The sequence below is a fragment of the Nematostella vectensis genome, chromosome 9, assembly GCF_932526225.1.
Source record: "Nematostella vectensis chromosome 9, jaNemVect1.1, whole genome shotgun sequence".
Taxonomy (NCBI): Eukaryota; Metazoa; Cnidaria; class Anthozoa; order Actiniaria; family Edwardsiidae; genus Nematostella; species Nematostella vectensis.
Genome location: NC_064042.1, coordinates 16,148,906 through 16,166,920, shown reverse-complemented (window position 1 = coordinate 16,166,920; position 18,015 = coordinate 16,148,906). Strand labels below are relative to the sequence as shown.

At 41.9% G+C, this 18,015-nt stretch overlaps 1 protein-coding gene across 1 annotated transcript in view; it reads left to right on the top strand.

The window, feature by feature from the left end:
* Positions 1 to 18,015, top strand: part of LOC116610245 (nodal modulator 3) — a 49,157-nt gene that overhangs the window by 6,170 nt on the left and 24,972 nt on the right. The window contains exons 8-18 of the mRNA XM_048732713.1: positions 978 to 1,055; positions 2,076 to 2,150; positions 2,932 to 3,081; positions 4,760 to 4,849; positions 5,163 to 5,216; positions 5,397 to 5,510; positions 7,430 to 7,515; positions 8,211 to 8,265; positions 8,900 to 9,025; positions 9,739 to 9,880; positions 10,408 to 10,478. Coding sequence (XP_048588670.1) covers positions 978 to 1,055; positions 2,076 to 2,150; positions 2,932 to 3,081; positions 4,760 to 4,849; positions 5,163 to 5,216; positions 5,397 to 5,510; positions 7,430 to 7,515; positions 8,211 to 8,265; positions 8,900 to 9,025; positions 9,739 to 9,880; positions 10,408 to 10,478 — 1,041 coding nt within the window. The remainder of the gene's footprint in view (positions 1 to 977; positions 1,056 to 2,075; positions 2,151 to 2,931; positions 3,082 to 4,759; positions 4,850 to 5,162; positions 5,217 to 5,396; positions 5,511 to 7,429; positions 7,516 to 8,210; positions 8,266 to 8,899; positions 9,026 to 9,738; positions 9,881 to 10,407; positions 10,479 to 18,015) is intronic.

Genomic DNA, 18,015 nt, shown 5'->3' with positions numbered 1-18,015 from the left:
GTTACACATCAGTCAAATTGTATCAATCAGTATTTGCTACACATCATTCAAATTGTATCATTCAGTATTTGTTACACATCAGTCAAATTTTATCAATCAGTATTTGTTACACATCAGTCAAATTGTATCATTCAGTATTTGTTACACATCAGTCAAATTGTATCATTCAGTATTTGTTACACATCAGTCAAATTGTATCAATCAGTATTTGTTACACATCAATCAAATTGTATCAATCAGTATTTGTTACACATCAGTCAAATTGTATCAATCAGTATTTGTTACACATCAGTCAAATTGTATCATTCAGTATTTGTTACACATCAGTCAAATTGTATCATTCAGTATTTGTTACACATCAGTCAAATTGTATCAATCAGTATTTGTTACACATCAGTCATATTGTATCAATCAGTATTTGTTACACATCAGTCAAATTGTATCAATCAGTATTTGTTACACATCAGTCAAATTGTATCAATCAGTATTTGTTACACATCAGTCAAATTGTATCATTCAGTATTTGTTACACATCAGTCAAATTGTATCAATCAGTATTTGTTACACGTCAGTCAAATTGTATCAATCAGTATTTGTTACACATCTGTCAAATTGTATCAATCAGTATTTCTTACACATCAGTCAAATTGTATCAATCAGTATTTGTTACAGATCAGTCAAATTGTATCAATCAGTATTTGGTGCATATCAGAAACAGTATCATTCAGTCTTCTTGTTGATCTGATGTGGAATGTTTATTGTCTTCTGGCGAATCACAAGCAAGAATTCAGGCGCTTAGACTTGTTGAGACATGTTGCTAGTTGACTGTTTGTAAATCCAGCATGTGACTTGTCAAACCGAGCATTCCATGCATATTTCCATTGTCCACGGTATTACAGATTGCGCTTTGATATTAGCTTATTATGTGAACTTTTAACAGCAATAAACAGCAGTAACATGTTGTGTGGATGTTCTAGAGCTCTGGTGATGTAACTGTCAGTGATGGAAGTGTAGAATTGACTGAGAGCCTCATGGTGGCCGGCTATGATGTCAAGGTATCTATCTCCTTACTCGGGTCTGCACCCTTCCTTTGATGCATTGCATTAAATGGTGTCAACTCCAGGGTTTTCTAGACTCTCAAAAGTGTTGCTTTTCGACTCCCTGAATTGTTTAAAAAATTCTTAGAAATAAACACAAGACTTACACATAATACTTCATTAAGGACACCCCCATTGGCATGCAAAAAAAAAAACATTCACAAATACAAAACTCAGCACAAATTACACAAAGACACACAACATATGGCACAAAACAGGACAAAAAGCATGACAAAATCTTTGACATAATTTATATTTATTCCTTGAACATACAGAAGATTTAATTCTCAACACCAAAGCTTACACATGTACTCTTTATCTTACACATGTACTCTCTATCTTACACATGTACTCTCTATCTTACACATGTACTTTCTATCTCACACTAGTACTTTCTATCTCACACATGTATTCTCTATCTTACACATGTACTCTTTACATATCTTACATGTGTACTCTTTATCTTATACCTGTACTCTTTATCTTACACATGTACTTTTTATCTTACACATGTACTTTTTATCTTACACATGGACTCTCTATCTTACACATGTACTCTCTATCTCACACATTTACTCTCTATCTTACACATGTACTCTCTATCTTACACATGTACTCTCTATCTTACACATGTACTCTCTATCTTACACATGTACTCTCTATCTTACACATGTACTCTCTATCTTACACATGTACTCTCTATCTTACACATGTACTCTCTATCTTACACATGGACTCTCTATCTTACACATGTACTCCCTATCTAACACGTGTACTCTCTATCTAACACGTGTACTCTTTATCTTACACATGTACTCTTTATCTGTAGTAAGCACTTCGAAATTAAAATTACTTCATTTATAATACCAAACAATACTGAGCATTAACGAAAGCAAGTATTTAATGGCCTGCCTCCTTCTGTGTGATATACAGTGAGAGGCAAGTCATCTACCTTTCTGTGTTCTTATTTCCATTCAGGGTCATGTACTTAATGATGGCCAGCCCATAAAAGGTGTTCAATTTCTTCTGTTTGCCAAGACAAACATACAAAAGGTAATAGAATACTGTGGTTTCTAATATTCTGCTGACGATTTCCTGCATCTGAATTGCACTCCAGTGCTGGTGATGACCTGTCTCATGATGATGACTTGTTTTATGGTGATAATGATGACTTGTCTTATGATAATGATGGCTTGTCTTATGATGATGATTACTTGTTTTATGGTGATAATGATGACTTGTCTTATGATGGTGATGACTTTTCTTCTGATGATGATGGCCTGTCTCATGATGTTGATGACTTGTCTTATGATGACAATGACTTGTCTTATGATGATGATGACTTGTTTTGTGATGATGATGACTTGTCTTATGATGATGATGACTTGTCTTATGATGACGATGACTTGTCTTCTGATGATGATGACTTGTCTTATGGTGATGATGACTTGTCTTATGATGATGATGACCTGTCTTATGATGACGTAACTTGTCTTCTGATGATGATGACTTGTCTTATGATAACGATGACTTGTCTTCTGGTGGCAATGACTTGTCTTCTGATGATGATGAATTGTCTTATGATGGTGATGACTTGTCTTATGATAATGATGACATGTCTTCTGATGATAATGACTTGTCTTATGATGATGATGACTTGTCTTATGATGGTGATGACTTGTCTTATGATGACGATGACTTGTCTTATGATGGTGATGACTTTTCTTCTGATGATGATGGCCTGTCTCATGATGTTGATGACTTGTATTATGATGACAATGACTTGTCTTATGATGATGATAACTTGTTTTGTGATGATGATGATGTCTCACAGGAGGAGGTGTCTGGGTGTGCGCCTATCCATGAGAGTGCCCTCAAAGAAGTACAGTCCAAGTCTGACGGGGGCACGCCTCTTTGCCAGGTCAATTCTGGGGCAGATGGCACCTTCACCTTCCCCACAGTCCCTAGTGGGGAATACATCCTGGTAAGATTGGCTACAATATACACCTAGCACTAGGTAGGATTGAATACAATATACACCTAGCTCTAGTAGGTATGATTCAATACAATATACACCTAGCTCTAGTAGGTAGGATTCAATACAATATACACCTAGCACTAGTAGGTAGGATTCAATACAATATACACCTAGCTCTAGTAGGTAGGATTCAATACAATATACACCTAGCTCTAGTAGGTAGGATTCAATACAATATACACCTAGCTCTAGTAGGTAGGATTCAATACAATATACACCTAGCTCTAGTAGGTAGGATTCAATACAATATACACCTAGCTCTAGTAGGTAGGATTCAATACAACATACACCTAGCTCTAGTAGGTAGGATTCAATACAATATACACCTAGCTCTAGTAGGTAGAATTCAATACAATATACACCTAGCTCTAGTAGGTAGGATTCAATACAATATACACCTAGCTATAGTAGGTAGGATTCGATACAATATACACCTAGCTCTAGTAGGTAGGATTCAATACAATATACACCTAGCTCTAGTAGGTAGGATTCAATACAATATACACCTAGCTCTAGTAGGTAGGATTCAATACAATATACACCTAGCTCTAGTAGGTAGGATTCAATACAATATACACCTAGCTCTAGTAGGTAGGATTCAATACAATATACACCTAGCTCTAGTAGGTAGAATTCAATACAATATACACCTAGCTCTAGTAGGTAGGATTCAATACAATATACACCTAGCTCTAGTAGGTAGGATTCAATACAATAGACACCTAGCTCTAGTAGGTAGGATTCAATACAATATACACCTAGCTCTAGTAGGTAGGATTCAGGACAAAGGCTGGTACCCAGGGGGTGCACCCCTCACTGTGCGGACTAAAAGTCCACTTCTAGTTCGCAATAGATGTGCCAGACAAAACTATAAAGCATAAGCGAATTAGATAAGAAAGGCAATCTAAATCAATCTGGTATGTCATAAATCTATAAGTTAAGCCTTTTTTGTAGTCAAATCTGATTATAAAGTCCCGTGTAGATACTGCAATGGCATAAACAACCCCTTTTTAATTCTTTTAGGGGTTCCCCCCCCAAAAAAAAAAAAATGTTCCACTTTTTTGGATTTCGCACCCCTCAGAGGAAAAGCCTGGGTACGGGCCTGGTACAATATACACCTACAGTAGCTCAAGGTTGCTGTGAGGGTATCATTGTGTATGTCTTTATGGATTGCAAATGAATGAGCAAATCAATTTAAAAATACAGTTTCAAAAATAGTGATATTCTATTCATCCTATGTGCTTCACAAGGTGTAGTACAATGTTATATATTTTATGCAGGTCTTTTGAATAAACATGCCAATGAAATAAAGCAGAAGAAAAACTTATGAACAAAAATTTCGAAAAAAACAGCACCAATGAAAAAAAGTTCTTCTTCATACATCCAAAAGCTTATCCAATTTTACATGCATCTCTTTCCGAAAATGATTACCATTTCTTTGCCAGAACATGAAAAGAAAACTACTAGGCATTCCACACTGAAGCTGTTGCAACCTGGGCACTAGTGTAATAAATAAAACATGCTCTATGATTGGGTTAACATCACTAACCCTCTTGCTCCCAGATCTATCTGTTTTAAAGGGTTAACTTTGCTATTTTAATCCCTAAATATCTGTTGATGGCAGGTGCCATTCTACCAAGGTGAACACATCACGTTTGATGTTGTGCCAAGCAAGCTTACTTTTGCAGTCAACTACAAGAGTGTGGTGTTGAAGGTAGAGGAAAAACTCGTGTAGTGCTATAAATTGTAGCATAAGAGCATAATGTACAAAATATACCTGGGCCAGGGCACAGATACTGTACCAAGCTCTAAGTAAAGAAAAAGGCCAGTTTTATTGCACTTGATATTCCTGATATTGATATAATTACCTCCTTGTTTGCCCTATTTATGTATAGTGAAAGTAACTGTTGCATGTATGTATTTGTTTGTGGGTTTGTGGGCAATGTCGATGGTCTCAATAGCATGTTATGCCTTTTTATTATCTAGCTCAGATGTTCATGGTAAAGCTAACCTCGTTTTATTGCCAGACACCTTTTCAAGTTCATGGTTTCTCGGTGGTTGGCAGAGTGACATCTGTCAAGGTATGTATTCTGAATACAGAATAATTTGTTTCACCATAACATTTTCCCCCATTGTGAGTATGTATGAGTATGTAAGTATGTATGTATCATAAAATGTAAGTATACAAGTATAGTACAAATTTTCATCATTATTGATTTTCACTCTTAATTTGTTTAGTTTCACCATAACCTTTTTTCCAGGGTGAAGGTATCAGTGGTGTGAGCCTTACCGTCACAGGCGGCAAAACAACCACAACAAAGCGTGATGGGATGTACATTCTGGACAACATAACAACAGGGACGTACACAATACAGGTACAGTACAGACAACATACACCATACAGGTACAGTACAGACAACATACACAATTCAGGTACAGTACAGACAACATACACCATACAGGTACAGTACAGACAACATACACCATACAGGTACAGTACAGACAACATACACAATACAGGTACAGTACAGACAACATACACAATGCAGGTACAGTACAGATAACATACACAATACAGGTACAGTACAGACAACATACACCATACAGGTACAGTACAGACAACATACACCATACAGGTACAGTACAGACAACATACACAATACAGGTACAGTACAGACAACATACACCATACAGGTACAGTACAGACAACATACACCATACAGGTATAGTACAGACAACACACACCATACAGGTATAGTACAGACAACACACACCATACAGGTATAGTACAGACAACATACACCATACAGGTACAGTACAGACAACACACACCATACAGGTATAGTACAGACAACATACACCATACAGGTACAGTGCAGACAACTTACACAATACAGGTACAGTACAGACAACATACACAATACAGGTACAGTACAGACAACATACACCATACAGGTACAGTACAGACAACATACACAATACAGGTACAGTACAGACAACATACACAATACAGGTACAGTACAGACAACATACACCATACAGGTACAGTACAGACAACATACACAATACAGGTACAGTACAGACAACATACACCATACAGGTACAGTACAGACAACATACACAATACAGGTACAGTACAGACAACATACACAATACAGGTACAGTACAGACAACATACACCACACAGGTAAAGTACAGACAACATACACCACACAGGTACAGTACAGACAACATACACCACACAGGTACAGTACAGACAACATACACCACACAGGTACAGTACAGACAACATACACAATACAGGTATAGTACAGACAACATACACAATACAGGTACAGTACAGACAACATACACCACACAGGTACAGTACAGACAACATACACCACACAGGTACAGTACAGAAAACATACACCACACAGGTACAGTACAGACAACACACACCATACAGGTACAGTACAGACAACACACACCATACAGGTACAGTACAGATAACATACACCATACAGGTACAGTACAGACAACATACACCACACAGGTACAGTACAGACAACATACACCACACAGGTACAGTACAGACAACATACACCACACAGGTACAGTACAGACAACATACACCACACAGGTACAGTACAGACAACATACACAATACAGGTATAGTACAGACAACATACACAATACAGGTGCAGTACAGACAACATACACCACACAGGTACAGTACAGACAACATACACCACACAGGTACAGTACAGACAACATACACCATACAGGTACAGTACAGACAACACACACCATACAGGTACAGTACAGACAACATACACAATACAGGTGCAGTACAGACAACATACACCACACAGGTACAGTACAGACAACATACACCATACAGGTACAGTACAGACAACATACACAATACAGGTGCAGTACAGACAACATACACCACACAGGTACAGTACAGACAACATACACCAGACATAACCAATTTAAGCACGCATTTAGCATGCTAGTTATGTTTTTTTTTACCTAATTCATAGTTCTATGTTGTGTTGTATGTAAATGTGTCATTATATTGTATTCTGTTAGAAGCAGGTATCAATTTAAACCAGCCTTTACTGAACTGGACCAGCCTAAATATTGCTTATAGAAAAACACAAATAAATAAATAAATAAAGATTGGCTACATATAGAGTAAAATCTCTTGGTCTTCTACTGCTACAGTTAACAAATGTTTATCGAGCAATTTTGTGGACGTATAGAGTATTAATAGAATTTGTAATTAAAATAATTGTGTTTTTTTAAGGCAAGCAAGACCAACTATTTCTTTGATGCATTGCAAGTTCAAGTGACACCCAACACTCCCAAACTCCCAGACATCAAGCCTGTCAGGTAAGTCATTTAACCTGTTGTGTACGTCCTATAGAACACATATATCGAGGGTAGTCTGATTCTTTATGATTGAGGGGGTTCAGGGAGTGGTTTGGATAAGATGATGAACATAATCCCTATAGATAAATACCTTATTATCACATCATCACTTTTGGGTATCCTACACCTACTGCTTAGACCAAAACTGTTGAGAGAGTTCTCAAGCTCTAGCCTATCGACAGCACTATTTATTTAGTACTCCCCCTTTTACCCGTCTCAGCGAGGTTGAACACCTCAAACATTTCTGCACACTGTGTCTCAAAGGATATGCGTAGAGTGTGTGGCATTTTACGGAGTAAGTTTATGGATTTATGCTTGCAAATACAACAAATACTAATTACAGGATTAGATCAGTGCAAATGGCGAATCTCAAATGGCAGATCTACCACCAAGAGGTGCTAAAAATGTGTAAGAAAATTTGTGAAAAATAAACTCCATCAATGCCAGAGTTATACAACGACCTTAACTTGACAATCATATGATTTATACATATTTTTCCTGCATTTGGTAGAAATTCGAATGGCTCCAATTTATTGCAGATTAATTGTAGAACTGCCTATTTTCCAATCGTCATTTGCCCTTTGCTCAGATGACAGAGTCTTGAATAGGTGTATACAGCCTTGTGAAAGAAATGTGCTGCCCCGTATTTGATGCAGGTACCATTTGTGCGGCAAGTTGGCGGTTGATGTGTTTCCCCCAGGCATGACACAGGTGAGATTCTCCACACAGTGGCATCTACAGTAGGGACAGCCCTTGACCAAACAAAAATACTCAAAACTATTTAAAAACAGTGCATGCAGGATTGTGAATGTTCTGGTACAATCAATCGTGTTTGAGTGGTGAACAAATATCATCCCAAAAAAAAGAAAAGATAAAGAAAAGTTTATGAGACATTGAGTGTATATTTGAGTTGAGATAAAAGATGCTTTTCAGATTATGTATTTAAGACTGAAGGGTTTTTTTGTATTAACACATTGGCCCCTCAATCGGCCTGTACCGGCTTTGAGAAGTACCCATGACCAAAAAAAATCATAAATGCAAAATAAACACAACGAGATGAAGATACCCAAGCATCAATCTAACGGATAAATGGTTTTGATTGAAGGTATGCATCCATTCAAGGTGATATCAACTACTCTTTAGCCAGATAATAGCTCAATTCAATCCATAAGGGTGATTAAATGAGGGGGAAAAATCCTTTCCTTATTCCTCAAAATAAAATGTTTGAGTTTTTTCCCTAGTGTGTTTGACTGGGACCCTCAACTTGAAGGATTTTGATATTTTTTTGTTAGTTAATTAGTATATAGTATTATTGATATTAGTGTGTTTGACTTTTTGTTTTCAGCTGAGTGGCCGCAAGGCGGTGCTGAATACCAAGGATGCCCCCATTTCAACCAGATCCATGTCAGCAACAGCAGATGCTGACGGCTCCTTCTGCTTTAGAGTCAGCTCTGGTGTGCACACCATCCAGGTATGTCCAGGAGTTATGTGTTTGTGGTTACCAGCATTAAGGCTGAGTTAGTAAGCTCTCAGTTAGTAAGCCCTTAATCTTAATTGTTTAAAAATCTCTATTAGCTGCCATATGAGAAAGCATCCGTCTCCATCAGCTAATTTGTGAAAGCTGTTGCATTTTTTTAAGGGTATCTTCTCATAATTACATAATCACTGTTATCAATAGTGATTGAGTCATTGAGGCTGGGTGTGGGTTAGTGTCTGTTGCTTAATCTTCATTCCTTATGTTCCCAGCCCGTAGTTACTAGTGTTGTGGCTGGGTGTGGGTTAGTGTTTGTTGCTTAATCTTCATTCCTTATGTTCCCAGCCCGTAGTTACTAGCGTTGAGGCTGGGTGTGGGTTAGTGTTTGTTGCTTAATCTTCATTCCTTATGTTCCCAGCCCGTAGTTACTAGTGTTGCGGCTGGGTGTGGGTTAGTGTCTGTTGCTTAATCTTCATTCCTTATGTTCCCCGCCCATGGTTACTAGTGTTAAGGCTGGGTGTGGGTTAGTGTCTGTTGCTTAATCTTCATTCCTTATGTTCCCAGCCCATGGTTACTAGCGTTAAGGCTGGGTGTGGGTTGGTGTTTGTTGCTTAATCTTCATTCCTTATATTCCCAGCCCGTAGTTACTAGCGTTAAGGCTGGGTGTGGGTTGGTGTTTGTTGCTTAATCTTCATTCCTTATGTTCCCAGCCCGTAGTTACTAGCGTTGAGGCTGAGTCTGGGTTGGTTTTCAAGCCTGCTGAGCAAGTCATAACTCTTGATGATGCACCTGTGGTTGATGTTGTCTTTTCCCAGTTCCGGGCTGCTGTTTCAGGATCTGTCAAGTGCATCGGTAAGTGGCGCAATAGCTCAGTGGAACATGCTTTGTCTCAAGCAAAAAGACCAGGGGTCAAACCAAGTCAGGTTGTTCGTTTTTTTTTTTTTTTTTTTAAATACTTGCACTTTATATTAGCGGCTGTGCATCCTTGGCCTTCTCAGATGGAGGTCCTGTCTCAAAGCACATCATTAACCTCTATGAGGTAGCTGGCCTTTAGTAACATCTTCAGTCACAATGCTTACACACTAACTCACTGTGGAACAGTCCTTATATTCACACTGACGAGTAAAGTATTTGATCATGTCTCGGATAATAATTTGTGCGATACAAATTTCCAATATTTCAAAACATATTTTCCATCTGTTCTTTCCCTTCGAGTGCCAGGCTGTTCCGATAATAATCACGTGCAAGGGTTTTACAGTTCACTAGAGGATGGGGATTTTGTCTTTCTAAGAGGCTCATTCTCATTTTCATTCATGGTCAATGGACCTTGGAGAGAATTATAATATGCTGCAGTGTGTTAAATAGTGTGTTTCTTGCAGGTGGCCAATGTCAGGGCGTTTCCATCTCCCTAGTGTCGGCATCTAATCCAAACTCCAAGATGGTTACTGCGGTAAGAAATGGGATACTTCATTATATTTACACAGTCTTAAAAAGGCAATGGTCTGCTGCAGCAGACAATCATTCTCATAGGGTCTCATAACACAAGCGAGGAGGGAGTTGCTAGAGTAAAAGAAGGGAGTGGCTAAAGTAAAAGAAGGGAGTGGCTAAAGTAAAACAAGGGAGTGGCTAGGGTATAAGAAGGGAGTTGCTAGAGTATAAGAAGGGAGTTGCTAGAGTATAAGAAGGGAGTGGCTAGGGTATAAGAAGGGAGTTGCTAGGGTATAAGAAGGGAGTGGCTAGGGTATAAGAAGGGAGTGGCTAGGGTATAAGAAGGGAGTTGCTAGAGTATAAGAAGGGAGTGGCTAGGGTATAAGAAGGGAGTTGCTAGAGTATAAGAAGGGAGTTGCTAGAGTATAAGAAGGGAGTGGCTAGGGTATAAGAAGGGAGTGGCTAGGGTATAAGAAGGGAGTTGCTAGGGTATAAGAAGGGAGTGGCTAGGGTATAAGAAGGGAGTGGCTAGGGTATAAGAAGGGAGTGGCTAGCGTATAAGAAGGGAGTGGCTAGGGTATAAGAAGGGAGTGGCTAGGGTATAAGAAGGAAGTTGCTAGGGTATAAGAAGAGAGTTGCTAGGGTATAAGAAGAGAGTTGCTAGGGTATAAGAAGGGAGTGGCTAGGGTATAAGAAGGGAGTTGCTAGAGTATAAGAAGGGAGTGGCTAAAGTAAAAGAAGGGAGTTGCTAGAGTATAAGAAGGGAGTGGCTAGGGTATAAGAAGGGAGTGGCTAGGGTATAAGAAGGGAGTGGCTAGAGTATAAGAAGGGAGTTGCTAGAGTATAAGAAGGGAGTGGCTAGGGTATAAGAAGGAAGTTGCTAGGGTATAAGAAGAGAGTTGCTAGGGTATAAGAAGAGAGTTGCTAGGGTATAAGAAGGGAGTGGCTAGGGTATAAGAAGGGAGTTGCTAGAGTATAAGAAGGGAGTGGCTAAAGTAAAAGAAGGGAGTGGCTAGGGTATAAGAAGGGAGTGGCTAGGGTATAACAAGGGAGTTGCTAGGGTATAAGAAGGGAGTGGCTAGAGTATAAGAAGGGAGTGGCTAGAGTATAAAAAGGGAGTGGCTAGGGTATAAGAAGGGAGTGGCTAGGGTATAAGAAGGAAGTTGCTAGGGTATAAGAAGGGAGTGGCTAGGGTATAAGAAGGGAGTTGCTAGGGTATAAGAAGGGAGTGGCTAGGGTATAAGAAGGGAGTGGCTAGGGTATAAGAAGGGAGTGGCTAAAGTAAAAGAAGGGAGTGGCTAGAGTATAAGAAGGGAGTGGCTAGGGTATAAGAAGGGAGTGGCTAGAGTATAAGAAGGGAGTGGCTAGAGTATAAGAAGGGAGTGGCTAGGATATAAGAAGGGAGTGGCTAGGGTATAAGAAGGGAGTGGCTAGGGTATAAGAAGGGAGTGGCTAGGGTATAAGAAGGGAGTGGCTAGAGTATAAGAAGGGAGTGGCTAGAGTATAAAAAGGGAGTGGCTAGGGTATAAAAAGGGAGTGGCTAGAGTATAAGAAGGGAGTTGCTAGGGTATAAGAAGGGAGTTGCTAAAGTAAAAGAAGGGGGTTGCTAGGGTATAAGAAGGGAGTGGCTAGGGTATAAGTAGGAAGTTGCTAGGGTATAAGAAGGGAGTGGCTAGGGTATAAGAAGGGAGTGGCTAGGGTATAAGAAGGGAGTGGCTAGAGTATAAGAAGGGAGTTGCTAGGGTATAAGAAGGGAGTGGCTAGGGTATAAGAAGGGAGTGGCTAGGGTATAAGAAGGGAGTGGCTAGGGTATAAGAAGGGAGTTGCTAGAGTATAAGAAGGGAGTGGCTAGGGTATAAGAAGGGAGTGGCTAGGGTATAAGAAGGGAGTGGCTAGGGTATAAGAAGGGAGTTGCTAGGGTATAAGAAGGGAGTGGCTAGGGTATAAGAAGGGAGTGGCTAGGGTATAAGAAGGGAGTGGCTAGGGTATAAGTAGGAAGTTGCTAGGGTATAAGTAGGAAGTTGCTAGGGTATAAGAAGGGAGTGGCTAGGGTATAAGAAGAGAGTGGCTAGGGTATAAGAAGGGAGTTGCTAGAGTATAAGAAGGGAGTTGCTAGGGTATAAGAAGGGAGTGGCTAGGGTATAAGAAGGGAGTGGCTAGGGTATAAGAAGGGAGTGGCTAGAGTATAAAAAGGGAGTGGCTAGGGTATAAGAAGGGAGTGGCTAGGGTATAAGAAGAGAGTGGCTAGGGTATAAGAAGAGAGTGGCTAGGGTATAAGAAGGGAGTTGCTAGGGTATGAGAAGGGAGTGGCTAGAGTATAAGAAGGGAGTGGCTAGAGTATAAGAAGGGAGTTGCTAGGGTATAAGAAGGGAGTGGCTAGGGTATAAGAAGGAAGTGGCTAGAGTATAAGAAGGGAGTGGCTAGGGTATAAGAAGAGAGTGGCTAGAGTATAAGAAGGGAGTGGCTAGGGTATAAGAAGAGAGTGGCTAGAGTATAAGAAGGGAGTGGCTAGAGTATAAGAAGGGAGTTGCTAGGGTATAAGAAGGGAGTGGCTAGGGTATAAGAAGGGAGTGGCTAGAGTATAAGAAGAGAGTGGCTAGGGTATAAGAAGGGAGTGGCTAGAGTATAAGAAGGGAGTTGCTAGAGTATAAGAAGGGAGTTGCTAGGGTATAAGAAGGGAGTGGCTAGGGTATAAGAAGGGAGTTGCTAGAGTATAAGAAAGGAGTTGCTAGGGTATAAGAAGGGAGTGGCTAGGGTATAAGAAGGGAGTGGCTAGGGTATAAGAAGGGAGTGGCTAGAGTATAAGAAGGGAGTGGCTAGGGTATAAGAAGGGAGTGGCTAGGGTATAAGAAGAGAGTGGCTAGGGTATAAGAAGAGAGTGGCTAGAGTATAAGAAGGGAGTGGCTAGAGTATAAGAAGGGAGTGGCTAGGGTATAAGAAGAGAGTGGCTAGGGTATAAGAAGGGAGTGGCTAGGGTATAAGAAGGGGGTGGCTAGAGTATAAGAAGGGAGTGGCTAAAGTGAAAGAAGGGAGTGGCTAGAGTATAAGAAGGGAGTGGCTAGAGTATAAGAAGGGAGTGGCTAGAGTATAAGAAGGGAGTGGCTAGGGTATAAGAAGAGAGTGGCTAGGGTATAAGAAGGGAGTGGCTAGAGTATAAGAAGGGAGCGGCTAGGGTATAAGAAGAGAGTGGCTAGAGTATAAGAAGGGAGTGGCTAGAGTATAAGAAGGGAGTGGCTAGAGTATAAGAAGGGAGTTGCTAGGGTATAAGAAGGGAGTGGCTAGGGTATAAGAAGGGAGTGGCTAGGGTATAAGAAGGGAGTGGCTAGGGTATAAGAAGGGAGTGGCTAGGGTATAAGAAGGGAGTGGCTAGAGTATAAGAAGGGAGTGGCTAGGGTATAAGAAGAGAGTGGCTAGAGTATAAGAAGGGAGTGGCTAGAGTATAAGAAGGGAGTGGCTAAAGTAAAAGAAGGGAGTGGCTAGAGTATAAGAAGGGAGTGGCTAGAGTATAAGAAGGGAGTGGCTAAAGTAAAAGAAGGGAGTTGCTAGGATATAAGAAGGGAGTGGCTAGGGTATAAGAAGGGAGTGGCTAGGGTATAAGAAGGGAGTTGCTAGGGTATAAGAAGGGAGTGGCTAGAGTATAAGAAGGGAGTGGCTAGGGTATAAGAAGGGAGTGGCTAGGGTATAAGAAGAGAGTGGCTAGGGTATAAGAAGAGAGTGGCTAGAGTATAAGAAGGGAGTGGCTAGAGTATAAGAAGGGAGTGGCTAGGGTATAAGAAGAGAGTGGCTAGAGTATAAGAAGGGAGTGGCTAGGGTATAAGAAGGGAGTGGCTAAAGTAAAAGAAGGGAGTGGCTAGGGTATAAGAAGGGAGTGGCTAGGGTATAAGAAGGGAGTGGCTAGGGTATAAGAAGGGAGTGGCTAGGGTATAAGAAGGGAGTGGCTAGGGTATAAGAAGGGAGTGGCTAGGGTATAAGAAGGGAGTGGCTAGGGTATAAGAAGGGAGTGGCTAGGGTATAAGAAGGGAGTGGCTAGGGTATAAGAAGAGAGTGGCTAGAGTATAAGAAGGGAGTGGCTAGGGTATAAGAAGGGAGTGGCTAGGGTATAAGAAGGGAGTGGCTAAAGTATAAGAAGGGAGTGGCTAAAGTAAAAGAAGGGAGTGGCTAGAGTATAAGAAGGGAGTGGCTAGGGTATAAGAAAGGAGTGGCTAGGGTATAAGAAGGGAGTGGCTAGGGTATAAGAAAGGAGTGGCTAGAGTATAAGAAGGGAGTTGCTAGGGTATAAGAAGGGAGTGGCTAGGGTATAAGAAGGGAGTGGCTAGGATATAAGAAGGGAGTTGCTAGAGTATAAGAAGGGAGTTGCTAGGGTATAAGAAGGGAGTTGCTAGAGTATAAGAAGGGAGTTGCTAGGGTATAAGAAGAGAGTTGCTAGGGTATAAGAAGGGAGTTGCTAGGATATAAGAAGGGAGTGGCTAGGGTATAAGAAGGGAGTGGCTAGGGTATAAGAAAGGAGTGGCTAGAGTATAAGAAGGGAGTGGCTAGGGTATAAGAAGGGAGTGGCTAGGATATAAGAAGGGAGTTGCTAGAGTATAAGAAGGGAGTTGCTAGGGTATAAGAAGGGAGTGGCTAGAGTATAAGAAGGGAGTGGCTAGGGTATAAGAAGGGAGTGGCTAGGGTATAAGAAGGGAGTGGCTAGGGTATAAGAAGGGAGTGGCTAGAGTATAAGAAGGGAGTGGCTAGGGTATAAGAAGGGAGTTGCTAGGGTATAAGAAGGAGTTGCTAGGGTATCAGAAGGAAGTTGCTAGGATATAAGAAGGGAGTGGCTAGGGTATAAGAAGGGAGTGGCTAGGGTATAAGAAGGGAGTTGCTAGGGTATAAGAAGGAGTTGCTAGGGTATCAGAAGGAAGTTGCTAGGATATAAGAAGGGAGTGGCTAGGGTATAAGAAGGGAGTGGCTAGGGTACGAGAAGGGAGTGGCTAGGGTACGAGAAGGGAGTGGCTAGGGTATAAGAAGGGAGTGGCTAGGGTACAAGAAGGGAGTTGCTAGAGTATAAGAAGGGAGTTGCTAGGGTATCAGAAGGAAGTTGCTAGGATATAAGAAGGGAGTGGCTAGGGTATAAGAAGGGAGTGGCTAGGGTATAAGAAAGGAGTGGCTAGAGTATAAGAAGGGAGTTGCTAGGGTATAAGAAGGGAGTGGCTAGGGTATAAGAAGGGAGTGGCTAGGATATAAGAAGGGAGTGGCTAGGGTATAAGAAGAGAGTGGCTAGGGTATAAGAAGGGAGTGGCTAGGGTATAAGAAGGGAGTGGCTAGGGTATAAGAAGGGAGTGGCTAGGGTATAAGAAGGGAGTGGCTAGGGTATAAGAAGGGAGTGGCTAGGATATAAGAAGGGAGTTGCTAGAGTATAAGAAGGGAGTTGCTAGGGTATAAGAAGGGAGTGGCTAGGGTATAAGAAGAGAGTGGCTAGGGTATAAGAAGGGAGTGGCTAGGGTATAAGAAGGGAGTGGCTAGGGTATAAGAAGGGAGTGGCTAGGGTATAAGAAGGGAGTGGCTAGGGTATAAGAAGGGAGTGGCTAGGATATAAGAAGGGAGTGGCTAGGGTATAAGAAGGGAGTGGCTAGGATATAAGAAGGGAGTTGCTAGAGTATAAGAAGGGAGTTGCTAGGGTATAAGAAGGGAGTGGCTAGAGTATAAGAAGGGAGTGGCTAGGGTATAAGAAGGGAGTGGCTAGGGTATAAGAAGGGAGTGGCTAGGGTATAAGAAGGGAGTGGCTAGAGTATAAGAAGGGAGTGGCTAGGGTATAAGAAGGGAGTTGCTAGGGTATAAGAAGGAGTTGCTAGGGTATCAGAAGGAAGTTGCTAGGATATAAGAAGGGAGTGGCTAGGGTATAAGAAGGGAGTGGCTAGGGTATAAGAAGGGAGTTGCTAGGGTATAAGAAGGAGTTGCTAGGGTATCAGAAGGAAGTTGCTAGGATATAAGAAGGGAGTGGCTAGGGTATAAGAAGGGAGTGGCTAGGGTATAAGAAGGGAGTTGCTAGAGTATAAGAAGGGAGTTGCTAGGGTATAAGAAGGGAGTGGCTAGGGTACAAGAAGGGAGTTGCTAGAGTATAAGAAGGGAGTTGCTAGGGTATCAGAAGGAAGTTGCTAGGATATAAGAAGGGAGTGGCTAGGGTATAAGAAGGGAGTGGCTAGGGTATAAGAAAGGAGTGGCTAGAGTATAAGAAGGGAGTTGCTAGGGTATAAGAAGGGAGTGGCTAGGGTATAAGAAGGGAGTGGCTAGGATATAAGAAGGGAGTGGCTAGGGTATAAGAAGAGAGTGGCTAGGGTATAAGAAGGGAGTGGCTAGGGTATAAGAAGGGAGTGGCTAGGGTATAAGAAGGGAGTGGCTAGGGTATAAGAAGGGAGTGGCTAGGGTATAAGAAGGGAGTGGCTAGAGTATAAGAAGGGAGTGGCTAAAGTAAAAGAAGGGAGTGGCTAAAGTAAAAGAAGGGAGTGGCTAAAGTAAAAGAAGGGAGTTGCTAGAGTAAAAGAAGGGAGTGGCTAGGGTATAAGAAGGGAGTTGCTAGGGTATAAGAAGGGAGTTGCTAGAGTATAAGAAGGGAGTGGCTAGAGTAAAAGAAGGGAGTGGCTAGGGTATAAGAAGGGAGTTGCTAGGGTATAAGAAGGGAGTTGCTAGAGTATAAGAAGGGAGTGGCTAGGGTATAAGAAGGGAGTGGCTAGAGTATAAGAATTGAGTGGCTAGAGTATAAGAATTGAGTGGCTAGAGTATAAGAAGAGAGTGGCTAGGGTACGAGAAGGGAGTGGCTAGGGTACGAGAAGGGAGTGGCTAGAGTAGGAGAAGGGAGTGGCTAGGGTACGAGAAGGGAGTGGCTAGGGTACGAGAAGGGAGTGGCTAGGGTACGAGAAGGGAGTGGCTAGGGTACGAGAAGGGAGTGGCTAGAATACGAGAAGGGAGTGGCTAGAGTACGAGAAGGGAGTGGCTAGAGTACGAGAAGGGAGTGGCTAGGGTACGAGAAGGGAGTGGCTAGAATACGAGAAGGGAGTGGCTAGAGTACGAGAAGGGAGTGGCTAGAGTACGAGAAGGGAGTGGCTAGGGTACGAGAAGGGATTGGCTAGGGTACGAGAAGGGAGTGGCTAGGGTACGAGAAGGGAGTGGCTAGGGTACGAGAAGGGAGTGGCTAGGGTACGAGAAGGGAGTGGCTAGGGTACGAGAAGGGAGTGGCTAGGGTACGAGAAGGGAGTGGCTAGGGTACGAGAAGGGAGTGGCTAGGGTACGAGAAGGGAGTGGCTAGGGTACGAGAAGGGAGTGGCTAGGGTACGAGAAGGGAGTGGCTAGGGTACGAGAAGGGAGTGGCTAGGGTACGAGAAGGGAGTGGCTAGGGTACGAGAAGGGAGTGGCTAGGGTACGAGAAGGGATTGGCTAGGGTACGAGAAGGGAGTGGCTAGGGTACGAGAAGGGAGTGGCTAGGGTACGAGAAGGGAGTGGCTAGAGTACGAGAAGGGAGTGGCTAGGGTACGAGAAGGGAGTGGCTAGGGTACGAGAAGGGAGTGGCTAGGGTACGAGAGGGC